This window comes from Lynx canadensis, chromosome C2, assembly GCF_007474595.2.
Source record: "Lynx canadensis isolate LIC74 chromosome C2, mLynCan4.pri.v2, whole genome shotgun sequence".
NCBI lineage: Eukaryota > Metazoa > Chordata > Mammalia > Carnivora > Felidae > Lynx > Lynx canadensis.
The window spans coordinates 148,196,162-148,208,244 of NC_044311.2; the positions used below are offsets into that span (position 1 = coordinate 148,196,162).

Below are 12,083 nucleotides of genomic sequence, written 5' to 3' on the forward strand. Positions count from 1 at the left end.
TTCGCCCAGCCAGGCCAGGTGGCTCCAGAAGAGACTAGGTGGAAATGGCATTCCTCGTTTGGCTCCTTCCCCACCACCCCCCCACCCTCCCCACCCCACCCACCCCCCCCATCCATGGTCAGCCCTGTCTTGTAAAAGGCTCATAAGCCTGATTTGTCTGCATATGGAGTGGGGCCACCTCCGCAGGCTGGATCCCCGAAACCAGCTCCAAGAGTCTGAGAGCAACATCAGAGTTGTAAAGTACGGTGACAGTGACACAGTGACAGAGTGACAGAGTGAGGGCCTGACATCTGAATGGGAGAGTCTGATGAATGGATGCCCCCATGGCGCCAGAGGGAGACAGCCGGGGGCAGGGGCTCACCACGGGGCTGGGACTGTGGGTTCAGTGGCTGGTGATTCCAGGGATTCCGCCTCCTTCTCTCACCAGGTCCAGGCCACCAGCCTTTCGGAAGCAGGCGCCCCTCCCGGACCCTGCTTTCTATCAAGTGTGGCCTGGGGCTGCTGGCAGCTATTTTTTCTCTTTAAAGCGGACGTTGTAAATCAGTGGTCTTTGGGTAGAATTCAACTCAAGGTCATTTTCTGTTTGGCTTCCACATTTTTTTTTTTAAGTGGAATTAGGTGCCAATATTTAAAAATCAAGAGATTCCACATAAATGTCCACCTCTCCAGCTTCTCCTAAAACCCTACAAGGCCATCAAGACTGCGTCCGCACTCCCGGATGGCTGGCTTGCCCCCTTTGCTTTCTATCTGCAGGCATCGGGGGTTCACAGCGGAGCTTAACTATCCGCAGGCAATCGTACTTCCTCAGTCCCGAGCCCCTGGGGCTGCCTCATCAGAGCCCCCCAAGAACCCACATCCACTTCCTACAGTGTCATAATGAACTTAAGAAAACACACACTACAGATCATGATGAAAGACTAGGGTTTTTTTGGAGAGAGAGAGAGAGAGAGAGAGAGAGCACGAGTCGGGGAGGGACAGAGAAAGAGGGAGACACAGAATCCGAAGCAGGCTCCAGGCTCTGAGCTGTCAGCACAGAGTCCAACGTGGGGCTTGAACTCATAGACCGCAGGATTATGACCGGAGCCAAAGTTGGACGCTTAACTGACTGAGCCACCCAGGTGCCCCTGGGATCCCATTTCTAAAGAGCTCAGAACAGTAACCAACATGGCAAGTGCTCTATGCATGTTAACAAACATGGGGAAGGAGTGGGGGGCGGAGAAGAGAGGGAAACAAACCACAAGAGACTCTTAACGATGGAGAACAAACTATGGGTTGCTGGAGGGAAGTGGGTGGGGGATGGGCTGGCTGGAGGATGGGGACTAAGGAGGACACTTGTGATGAGCACTGGGTGTTGTATGGAAGTGATGAGCCACTGAATTCTACTCCTGAAACCAATATTGCACCGTATGTTAGCTAAAATTTAAATGTAACAAAAAAGGGGGGAAATATGATAACAAGCCTTTGAAAATGTGTGGCTTATAAAAGGTTTGAGGGGCGTGGAGGAGGGTGCTGAACACTGGGTCCCTCGAGGCCCGGGAGCACTAAGGATCATGGGGTCTCCCCCTGCCTTAAAAGTCACAGGAATCCCAGTGGGGGGGTCAGTGGACTGGTGCTAAGCACCAGCTGTGTGCCTGGGGTTCCAGTTGCTACGCCGGCTCTGATCACATCGCAGGTCAGAGTGCCCTCTGGGTCCCCCTCCAAAGGTGCACCCCCGGCCTGCCTGCCTTCCCTGCGGGCAATCTGTGTCTGTCGGAAGCTGGTAACCCACGCGGGGTTCATTAGGCGCCCCCAGTTGTGAGAGGGCCTCCAGAAGCCCATGAGCCCCCGCGATGTTGGGCAAAATGCGTCCATGTGCATTTTTCGGGAACGGGGTGACAGGGAGTCACAGCTTTCATTAGGCTTTCAAAGGATTCTGTCCCAAAGAGCCACTCACATCGCGGAGACTCTAGGAGTCCACGCCAGGGTTCTGGTCAGAGATGTCCTAACCCCTGCCTCCAAGCTCACGTGGAAGCATCACGGTCTATCCCACGAAGCAAGGGCGGTAGTGGATGGGGCCCCATTTGTCCACTGAGGACGGCCAACAATGCTGATGTGTTGCTTCTAATGTACGCTGTGTGCAGGTTTCCACCGATGATGTTTTATTTCAACAGTCCACCCTTTTCCAGGAGTGGGCAAGCATTCAGCGTGTCGCAGCATGCTATGGCGACCGCTGGAGACGCAGGCTGAAACCAAGGCAGTCGTTCTCTGGGATTCTCGAAGGTCAGGTAACGCCAAGGGGGCTTTCTTCTACTGCCCTGAGCAATGAATGGCCCCGGCACCATCCACCTCCACCGCAATCCCTTTCCCACTCTCTCATCTGTGAGGGAAGATTCCCAGAGAATCTTCTGTCCTGTCAGGAGGCGGGAGAAGAAAGCTGCTGTCTGGGGGTGGGGGAAAAGGCACCGCCGGAGTTCCTGTGGCTGCCCTGAAAGAGCCCAAATGAAACCTAACAAACTCCTGGTCCCACAGGTCTGGAGGCCAGAAGTCTGAAATCATGGTGCATGTGGGGCCAAGCTTCCCTGAAACCAGTAGGGGAGAGCCCCTCCTGGCCTCTCCCAGTCTGGTGTTGGCCGTCAATCCCCGGCGCTCCTTGGCTCCCCGCTGACAGTCTCTGCCTGTCTTGACGAGGCTTCTCCCCATGTGGCCGTGACCTAATTGCCCACATCTTCTGAGAACATCAGTCATATCGGATGTCGGCCCACCCCAAGGACCTCATCTTAACCTGGTGGCATCTGCAAAGACCCTATTTCCAAGTCAGGTCACATTCACAGGTACCAGGGTTAGGATTTGAACACGTCTTTTGGGGGGGGGGACACAATTCAACCTCAAAAGGCCCCGCCGCCTTGACCCCAGGTGCTGCCACTTGCCCAAGCCCACGCCTTCTCCTGGGTTCTGGGGTTGGCAGATGCGTCCCTCCCTCCGGCCGTGATAAATGAGCACCTTCCCCTTGGTACACATTCGGAAGTGGCAATTTTTTCTCCGGCATCTCAGTCCTGGAGGACGTGAGCTCCTCTGAGATGGGGATAGGAGAGTAGGAAGTGTCCGCGTTGGGGGAGGGGGAGAGCTTCTCTGTGTGTACGCGTGTGCCTCTGTGGGTGTGAGTGTGTGTGTGTGTTTGGGGGGGGTATGTGTGAAGGGTGGGGGTAAGGGAGGTGCAGGAGGAGGAGGCCAGAGCCTCCCTGGTGAAGGCAGAGGTGATAAGGGCAGAGTGGTTTTGTCCTAACAAGGGCAGGAGGCCAGCTTGTGACAAATACGGGAATATTACGCCTTTGGTCTCAGCCCCATAAAATAGGATATTAGTTAGGATATTGACTCTGTTACTTTAACAGGAACCAAAATAGCAGTGGCCCAAGGAGGGCCAGAGTTAGTTTGTCTTTCCTATAATGACTGAGCTGGCGGTGGGTGACCAGGAAGGTAGAGAGACACTGCCCCACGACGTTGCCCAGCGACCCAGACTCTTACTGCCCTGTCACCTGCGAGGACGCTGTCCTTTTCTTTAAAAAAAAAAAAAAAATTTTTTTTTTTTAATGCTTACTTTAGAGGGAGAGACAGACAGAGTGAGCAGGGGAGGAGCAGAGAGGGAGGGAGACACAGTATCCGAAGCAGGTTCCAGGCTCTGAGCTGTCGGCACAGAGCCCGACGTGGGGCTTGAACCAGCGAACGGTGAGATCGTGAGCTGAGCTGAAGCTGGATGCTTAACCGACTGAGCCACCCAGGCGCCCAGTGGTGTCCTTCTGGACAGAGTCAAAGCTGGTTCACTACCTCTTCCACGTCCCAGCCACTGGGAAGAGGGGGAGGGGAGTGGACGACACACCCCTTCCTTTTCTAGAACCGCTCCCACTTCTACTGGCCAGAACTTCATCCCGTGACCTTGCTCGCTGCAAGGGAGTCTGGGAAGTATCTCAGAGGCCATGATCTTAGGGATTCTGCTAAAACTAACAAGGCAGGGTCAGGCACTGGGGAATAGCTGGAGGTCCCCTACAGAAGGAATGTGATTTTAGAGAAATGGTGTTACGAATCCACCCCTACAACAGCAAAAAAAAAAAAAAAAAAAAAAAAAAAAAAAAAACCAATTACATCCTTCCGATAAAGAATATAAAAGGTACATGATTAGAAAGATCAGATTGTCAAATGGGATCTGTCCAGTTTTAGCCAACTGCGGGGTCATGACAGAGGTTTTATCTCGGGAAGGTGTGCGTTGGGCCGCTCTACGGCCAGCTGGTTTTCAATGACGTAACATGCCTTGTAGCTCTCCAGAACCCGGGCCTGGAGGTACGCCTTGTCCTTCTCCTGCCAGGTGTCAGACTCGATGTACACGTTGAACGGGTCGTGGGAGTGCTCCAGCTTCTTGGAGCGGATGTAACTCAGCATGATGCCCAGGGTGAAGAAGCCGAAGAAGCCGAGCACCATGAGGATATAGAGTGCCTCCAGCTGGCTGTCGTCACCGCCAGGCGACCTGCGGGCCAGGCCTGACGTGTTGCCGCCCTGGTGAGCCGTCCCCTGCCACAGCGCGTTCAGAAAGGGCGTCGTGGCCGTGGTGTTGGACAGAATCATGCTGGGCTTCGAGTTTCCACTGCGGGAGCTCCGACTTCCCGAGAAAACTTTCTAAGAGAAAAGCGCAGTGTGAAATCAGCAAGCGTGTGCCGGCCCGAACCCACACACGCGCGCACGGTTTTCGAAATCTCAGGGGAGACGGGCACCCCAACGTAACCCTCGGTCCATGGCATGTGCCTCCTTGAATCTGCACACACCCCTCTCTCGCTTGATCAGTTGGTCACTTGATTCCGTCTTATTTCCACTCACCACCCCCACCCCCCTCCGAGGCGACCACCGGGGGGGTTCCTCCACTCTACACGTTGCGTAGTGTGTGTGTATTTGAGGTTATGTGCTGTGGACCGAATTGTGTCTCCCAGTTCACGTGTGGAAGCCCTAACCCCCAACCGTGACTGCACCAGGCGACGGGGTCTGCAGGAGGTAATCAAGGTTAAATGAGGTCATACGGGTGGGGCCCTAACCTGATAGGACTATAGCCTTATAATAAGAGAGAGAAATCTCTCTCGAACCACGTGAGGACCCTGGGAGAAGGCAGCTGGCTACAAGCTAGGAAGAGAGCTCACACAAGGAACCAAACCCTTCCGGAACCTCGACCTTGGACTTACAGCCTCCCAAGCTGTGAGAAAATGTGTGTCTGTAGTTTCAGCCCCCCGTCTGTGGGATTTTGTTACGGCATCCCCGGCCGAAGACATACAGACGTGCTATTGGGGTACATAGCTGCCCCTCCTTCCTCTTCCTCTCCCCACCGTGACTTTATGGCCACTCAGGTGGTGAGACGTGTCTGCACTCCTTTACTTCCGACGGTTGCACGGTACCCATGGCCCACACCTACTTCTTTTCTCTGCCCGCTCCCCCAGAACTGGATACTGTTGTGGCGTCTAACTGCATAAGCAAAGGGGAAACAAACAAATACCCTTGTCCTCCTATGGACCTGGAAAAAGCCCACATTTCGTATATCTGGTGCCTGGTTTCGTGCTAGTCAGACTGCTGTGCTCTCAGACGTCCTAGGAGGGTAACGGGCAAGGGGTGGTCTGTTCCAGCATGGAACAGCATGTGGATGGAAAGCCTGACCTAGAACTCCCCTCTCGGGGGCCAGTGTTCCACCCTGTGCTGTGTTTGCCCCCTCCCTGCCCGCCGCCCTCTGCCGAGTGACTGGCACCGGCCACGCAGAAAGGGACAGTTTCCCCATCATTTTAATCTGGATGTCACTATCCCCGCAAACCCGTGTAACAGGCCTGGGGCTTGTGAAAGCTTTTGCCAAGTAGCTCTGGGATTCTGTCGGGGGTTCATGCGTTCAGACACCGCACCTTACGGTCACTGGTAAACTGAACGGGTTTCATTCATACAGTTTCTGGTCAGAAACACTGTGGAAAGAGAAATTCCAAAGTACAAGGTGGGGGACGGGGGTGGGGGGCTCTGCCTCTCCCACCTACGATGGGGACTGCGATATCACATATCGTCTTGCTTAGGACACTGGTCAACCTAGAGCTCCTTTTTAGGATTGGCTTAATTTCAAAACTTCTGAGCCCGGCCCTAGGGGACGATGCCTCACCTAGAGGCATCTAGGCCCCTCTCCCTCCACCGATGCCTGGCCTGTCGGTGCGCCCCAGAATTCTTTAGTTGGCCCTCCTTTCTTCTCACTCTGCCCACCCCCTGTGTGGTTACACCTGCCCCTTCCGGTTCACCCGTGTGGCCATGACCCCAGCTGCCCTTCTGGGCACCAGAGCTGGGTGTCCAATGACCTGCCAGGGATTTATTTACCTTCGGCCATCCCCACGGCCCTCCACCTCCCTCACGCCTCCTGCTCTGTGCCTCAGTGAGCTGAGTGGCCGTGTACCCACCCCAGAACCTGTCGTTCCGGCTCAAAGGCCCCCCTGAGCTCCTTCCGACCTTCGGGGCAAAACACTCCATTTTCAGCATATAGAGCCCAAATGCGAGGGCTCCTGCCCCCTTCTCTTGTTCCGCTGTTGTCTCTTGCCCAGACCCCATGCTCTGGCCAAGCCCTGTACACATCATCACCTCTTTGGACATCTCCAGCCTAGGCATCCTCCTTCCTGGCCCATGAAGCTCCAAAGTGATGCCTGGTCATGCTTCTTAGTCCAGCTCAACCTTCTCTGATGCATGCCATGCCCTTGAAGGCTGTGTGCTCCCTGCTGATTGACCCATGGTCATCATCTCTGTCCCCCACCTTGTCCCCTGCAGCCTCCTGGCCTGGTGCCTGGCACACAGCAGCTTGGGAGCTGTCCATGAACTTAATACCTCTTGACACGTGGGCCCTGATTCTTCGTAACCGTAACCTGCGTATCTAATTAACGAATGCCCCTGAGCTGCCTTCAGACCATTAGCTAAGTCCCTTTTGTCCCACGGGCTCAAGGAGCATGAGTGCCGGAGGAGAAAGTGATCAGACGTTGGAATTACGCCTCCACTCCGGGTTTGGATTCTGGCCCTGATGCTATCTGGCCACACGAGCATGGCCAGCTTCCTTAGGCCTGCTCCGTCTTTTTCCCTTTGGGACCAGGGAGAAACATCATTGACATTTGCAGCTGTGGGATCACTAACCCAGTAAGTAGAGGGGCACACAGCCGTGTGCGCTCAGGGTCCCGGGTGTGAGTGCCTTGGTTTTTTTCCTGCTCATTCAGAAATAGCAGCCCAGGGATTTGGAGGTCGGGGGTTTTAGGTCTGGCTCTTCTATGGCCGACCATGGTGGCTCTCTTTACTTTGTGGAGAAGACGCTCATGAATAAGGCACAAACGTGTTTATGGGCTCTCCTGACACCTCTGGGGCTTTTGAGTCTGTGCCCTGAGATCTGGGAGGGGGTAAGCAGGCTCCAGAGACCCCCAGCCTCTGATTCTTATCCCAAGCCAGCATTTTCCCCCATTCTAGCCAAGGCAGTAGACAGGAATCATTTGGTAACATTTTTTTTTTTTTCTTCGAAGCTTAGACCCAGAGCTGCTGGTCTGCTGAAAATCACTCAAGACAAGAGGCTCTGGGCAGCTAAGATTTCCAAACAAGATGTCCAACATTTTCTTTTTAAATGACCTCAAACCACTTATGAATGCATAGAACCCTGCCCCGGGAAGGTACACAGGCCTTGAGCTGATAATGCAATTTTTTTTTCTAAAAACACGGAATGACCACAGTTGGCAAGGAATCCCACTGCTAATTACTGTTAGAGCATCCCTACTGCTTCACGACCACGCGAGATTGGAATCATGGTAGGCAACCGGCAGAAGTTAGGTGGTTTAGAACTCATAGTTCCACGCAGCAAGTCAACCTCAGAGCAACTTTTGGAACTAATTCATATGGGTGGGATTACGGAGAAGACCTATTGCTTAAAACCAGACGGACTTTTCCGTGGCTGGAGAAAGCAACAGAAACAACTGCTTGGAAAGCCCACCAGGCCTTACTCCAAAGTAGGGGTGCTCAAACTTTAACATGCTTTAGAATCACCTTCTTGGGGTGCCTGGGTGGCTCAGTCAGTTGAGTGTCCGAATTCGGCTCAGGTCATGATCTCACAGTTCGTGAGTTTGAGCCCCACATCAGGCTCCGAGCTGACAGCTCAGCCCTCTTTGGATCCTCTATCTTCCTCTCTCTGTCCCTCCCCCACTTGTGCACACACTCTCTCTCTCTCAAAAACAAAATAAACATTTAAAAGATGTTAAAAAAAAAATCACCTGAAAATGCAGAGTGCTGGGCTCCACTCCCAGAGTTTCTGAATCCAGAAGGGTGGGGATGGAGCCTGAGAATTCGCATTTCCAAATTCACAGGTGCTGCTCATGCTGCTGATCTGGGGACTCCCCCTCCCCCCCCACTTGGTAACCTATTGCAATCACCTGGAGAGCTTTAAAAAAAAAATACTGATGGACACCCCCGCCCCCTCCAAAGACTTTGATGTCCTTATTTGTGGTTCCTTTCTGGCATCAGGGCTTTTAAAAACTTCCTAGGTGATCCTAATTTGTAGCCAAGCATGAGACCCACTGGGCTACGGGACCTTAGGAAATTGACCAATCATTTGTACTGCAAGGTGCCAGGAAGAGTTTTATAAGAAGAGAAACCATGATTTCATACAATAATTTTCAAATCCCATTTGGTTTTTAAATTTTCTTTTTTTTTTTTTTTTTGGTCTCCTATGTCCCTGATGTAATGTGAACAGAAGTTGCAGAGAGAAATTCTCAAGCCTTCCCTTTACCCCAGCTGCCTCACCTCAGTGTGAGTCCCACCTGACTCACACTGGCACCTTCAATTATGCTGAGCCTGTCGGAGCCTTGTGCCAGGCCAGGAAAGTCAAGTTCATTAACTGCCTTTCAAATAATGACTCTGAATCTTTAAAGGGAAATCTTTTTCTTACTTTACACGTAATTTAATGTATTGCTTTTGCGAAATGCCCTCGGTGCCCCCAAGGCCTGCATGCTGGGTCACGCAGCGTTCTGTGTAATGAGTCTCAAAATGAGTTTGGCAATGTCCTCTTCATAGTCAGCATGGTGTAAATGAACTCAATCTGCATGTCAGCTGGGGGTTTATGTCCCATTCTCCAAGTTCACTTCTATTATCATGCCAAAGCACTGCCCAGTGGCCACTGTTTCACGTTACTGGACTCAAATGGATTTGAAGAACTAAGCCAGCAATCTTAACTCACAGGGAACTAGGCTCCATAGAGTTCAACTGACCTGCCCAAGGTCACGTCTCTTATCAAAAATGCATCTAAAATTTAATCTCGTGGCCCTGAACTCACATTTTATTAGTACAGAAAAAGGAGTTCTCAGGACTTTGCAGAGAACAGAGAGATTCTGTATTTAAGGTCAAAGGAGCTGAGGACTTGGGCACTTTTATCAGGTAAAACCAGGGCTACCCAAATGAGGACAGGCTCGTGACCTAAATATGCCATCAGGACACCCCCTCCCCTCCTGGGGTGAACCACAGCTGTTTGTAGCTTGCACAGTGTCAAGGGGGCTGGGGGAGGGGGCAGAAGCAGCAGGAACCAGGGGGTCCAACTCCAAACACAGCCAGTTTTATGCCCAGCCCATGCTGGACATTCTCCCCCATTCTCTTTTTATTTTATTTTTTTAAGTTTATTTATTTTGAGAGACAGAGAGAGAGAGAGAGAGAGAGAAAGAGCACACTAGTGGTTGAGGGGCAGTGAGAGAGGATCCCAAGCAGGTTCTCTGCGGTCAGCACAGAGTCAGACATGAGGCTCGAACTCACGATCTGAGCTGAAATCACCAGTTGGATGCTTAACCGACTAAGCCACCCAAGCGCCCCCACGCTGGACATTCTCGAATTGGCCTTCCTGGGCCCAGAAAGAGGGGGTTTCTAGAAGTGTCTGCCTCAGCCTGGGTTTGAGCATCCTCATGCAGCAGGGACACCGCTCCCAATCAAGGTTAGTGCATTTTTTTCTTCTTCAAAGTTTAGACCCAGAGCTGCCGATCTGCTGGAAATCACTCAGGATACGGGGTTCTGGGCAGCTGAGCTGAGCTGAAAGCTGCCAGTAGAGACCACCTGGGTCTCCACGAGCCTGGGATCTTGGGAGACTCCCAGCTGCACCCAGAGGAGAAGGGGGCAGCGAGTGACGTCACGCCGGCCTGGAGCATATCACCCCTTTTGCATTTCCCTCACAGGTCCTGCCTATGTCGCCCGGCTGCACCGATAACACAGCCTGGAAGCTTTCAGAACAGATTTCCTAGCACTGCCACATTTCATTCTCTCTTAAGCGTTTACTGAGCAACCAAGGCTTCTGTGGCCGACTCCAGCCACACTTGCTGAGAGGGATAGATGCTGGGGGGAGTAGGGAGTGTCTGAGTGAGAGCTCGAAGATCTGAGTTCCAGCCCTGACTCAGTCCTAGATAAAACACAGGGTTCCCCCGGGCCCTTCCTTTACTTATGGGGGTAGAGCAAGGATAACATTCCTATGGTCTTAACAGCATTCCTTCAGCATTTCCTCAAAGAGCACCCAGTCTTGAAATCCTCACTGGCCTTCACTTGCATCAGGAAGCAGAATGAGGGTAAAACTAATTTTGGTGCATATGATCTTACTGATTCCAGAACTCGCAAGCATGTTTTCCCTGGAAGCAACTATCAATTATTTTCATCTTTATCTCAACACTGTGTCCAAATTCCGGAGATACATTTATCCCTGAGCAGAAAAGAAGCCAACAGGAGCCCCCAGACCCTTCCAGGATGGGAATATGAACTAGTGAGCTGGTGAGAGGGACCCAGCCCAACATAATATGGGGAAAGGGACAAGCATTTCGGTGTGGAGAATGGACGGTAGGATTCCCAGACTCTGGAGGGCTGCTGAAGTCAGAAGGAAGGCAGGTGAATTATCACCTTCAGCAAATTAAAAAAAAAAAAAAAAATCAGGAGCCTCAGTATTCTTATCCGAAAACTGGACATAATGGAATCTCCCCTGACTGCACCACAGGATTCTGTGAGATATGGAACAAACCCACAACTTTCCTACCTCTAACTTCTGCTGCTCTCTCGGCAAGAGATCCGTGACCGCCATATTTCCTTGTCAAAATTCTACTGGCCCTCCAAATGCCTCCTCCCATGCCAACCTGGGTGTCAACACCCCATTCAGATGTCCCCTCCTTTAACCACATGGCACCTTGTCTATATGACTCATATGCTAATTGGTATTGTAGCAATTTGTACATTTGTCTGGGCATTTCCTTCCAGAAGCTCAGGAAGGTCAGAGACTATCTTGCTCACCTTGTCCCCACTCCAGCACCCAGAATGGCTCAATAAGAGATTGCTGGATTAAATATGAATGCAAAGTATTAGGTTCGTTACAACTACAATGTGATTGTGAGTGCAACTAACCAACAGGGAATAATACACTCTTGAAAGAAATTGGGTGGGTAGCCAAATGAAAACCTCTTTCAATACAGCATGCTTTTTTTCAGTATGTTTTTATATAATAAAATGTAAGCTATTTTTATTTATATTTATATCATTAGTATTATTTATTTTGTATATTAAAATTTATACTACTAACATAGCTACATGTCTACACGTCTACAACCTGCCTTACTCCTAAAAAGGTTTAAGGCAGTCAGTAATTGTTGACAGTGTGGCAGAATTTTTATCCCTTCCCCCCCACTCCTGGTAACCCTTTACGGTGTTTTCCTCCTCTTTTTTTCCATAATACTTAAAACCTGCTAATACAACATCATTTTCTTATTTATTATGTCCATTGCTTGTTGTTTGTCTTCTCCGCCAAAGCCTACGCATTGGACAAGGGCGTTTGCGCGTGATCTTCCGCATGTATCTCAAGGACTAGAACAGTACCTGGCATATGGTAGGAGCAGAATAAATATTCATAGGACGCAGGCATGCATGCATGAATGCATGAATGAATAAATGTTCCACTCAACTACCAGAAAGCCCTGAGCCACCAGCTCTACCTTCAGAGACTTAAGATGAGAAGACTGAGTCCCTCTGATGTCCTCACGATGTACTTTATTTTCAAAACAATCCACTTGCTAAGAACC

At 51.3% G+C, this 12,083-nt stretch overlaps 1 protein-coding gene across 1 annotated transcript; it reads right to left on the reverse strand.

Moving 5' to 3' along the window:
* Nucleotides 1-3,719: 3,719 nt before the first annotated feature.
* KCNE1 (potassium voltage-gated channel subfamily E regulatory subunit 1) lies at nt 3,720-4,841 on the reverse strand. Its single transcript, XM_032594611.1, has one exon. The coding sequence runs from the start codon at nt 4,591-4,593 to the stop codon at nt 4,204-4,206; it is 390 nt and encodes a 129-aa protein (XP_032450502.1). The 5' UTR covers nt 4,594-4,841; the 3' UTR covers nt 3,720-4,203.
* Between the last annotated feature and the right edge of the window lie 7,242 nt (nt 4,842-12,083).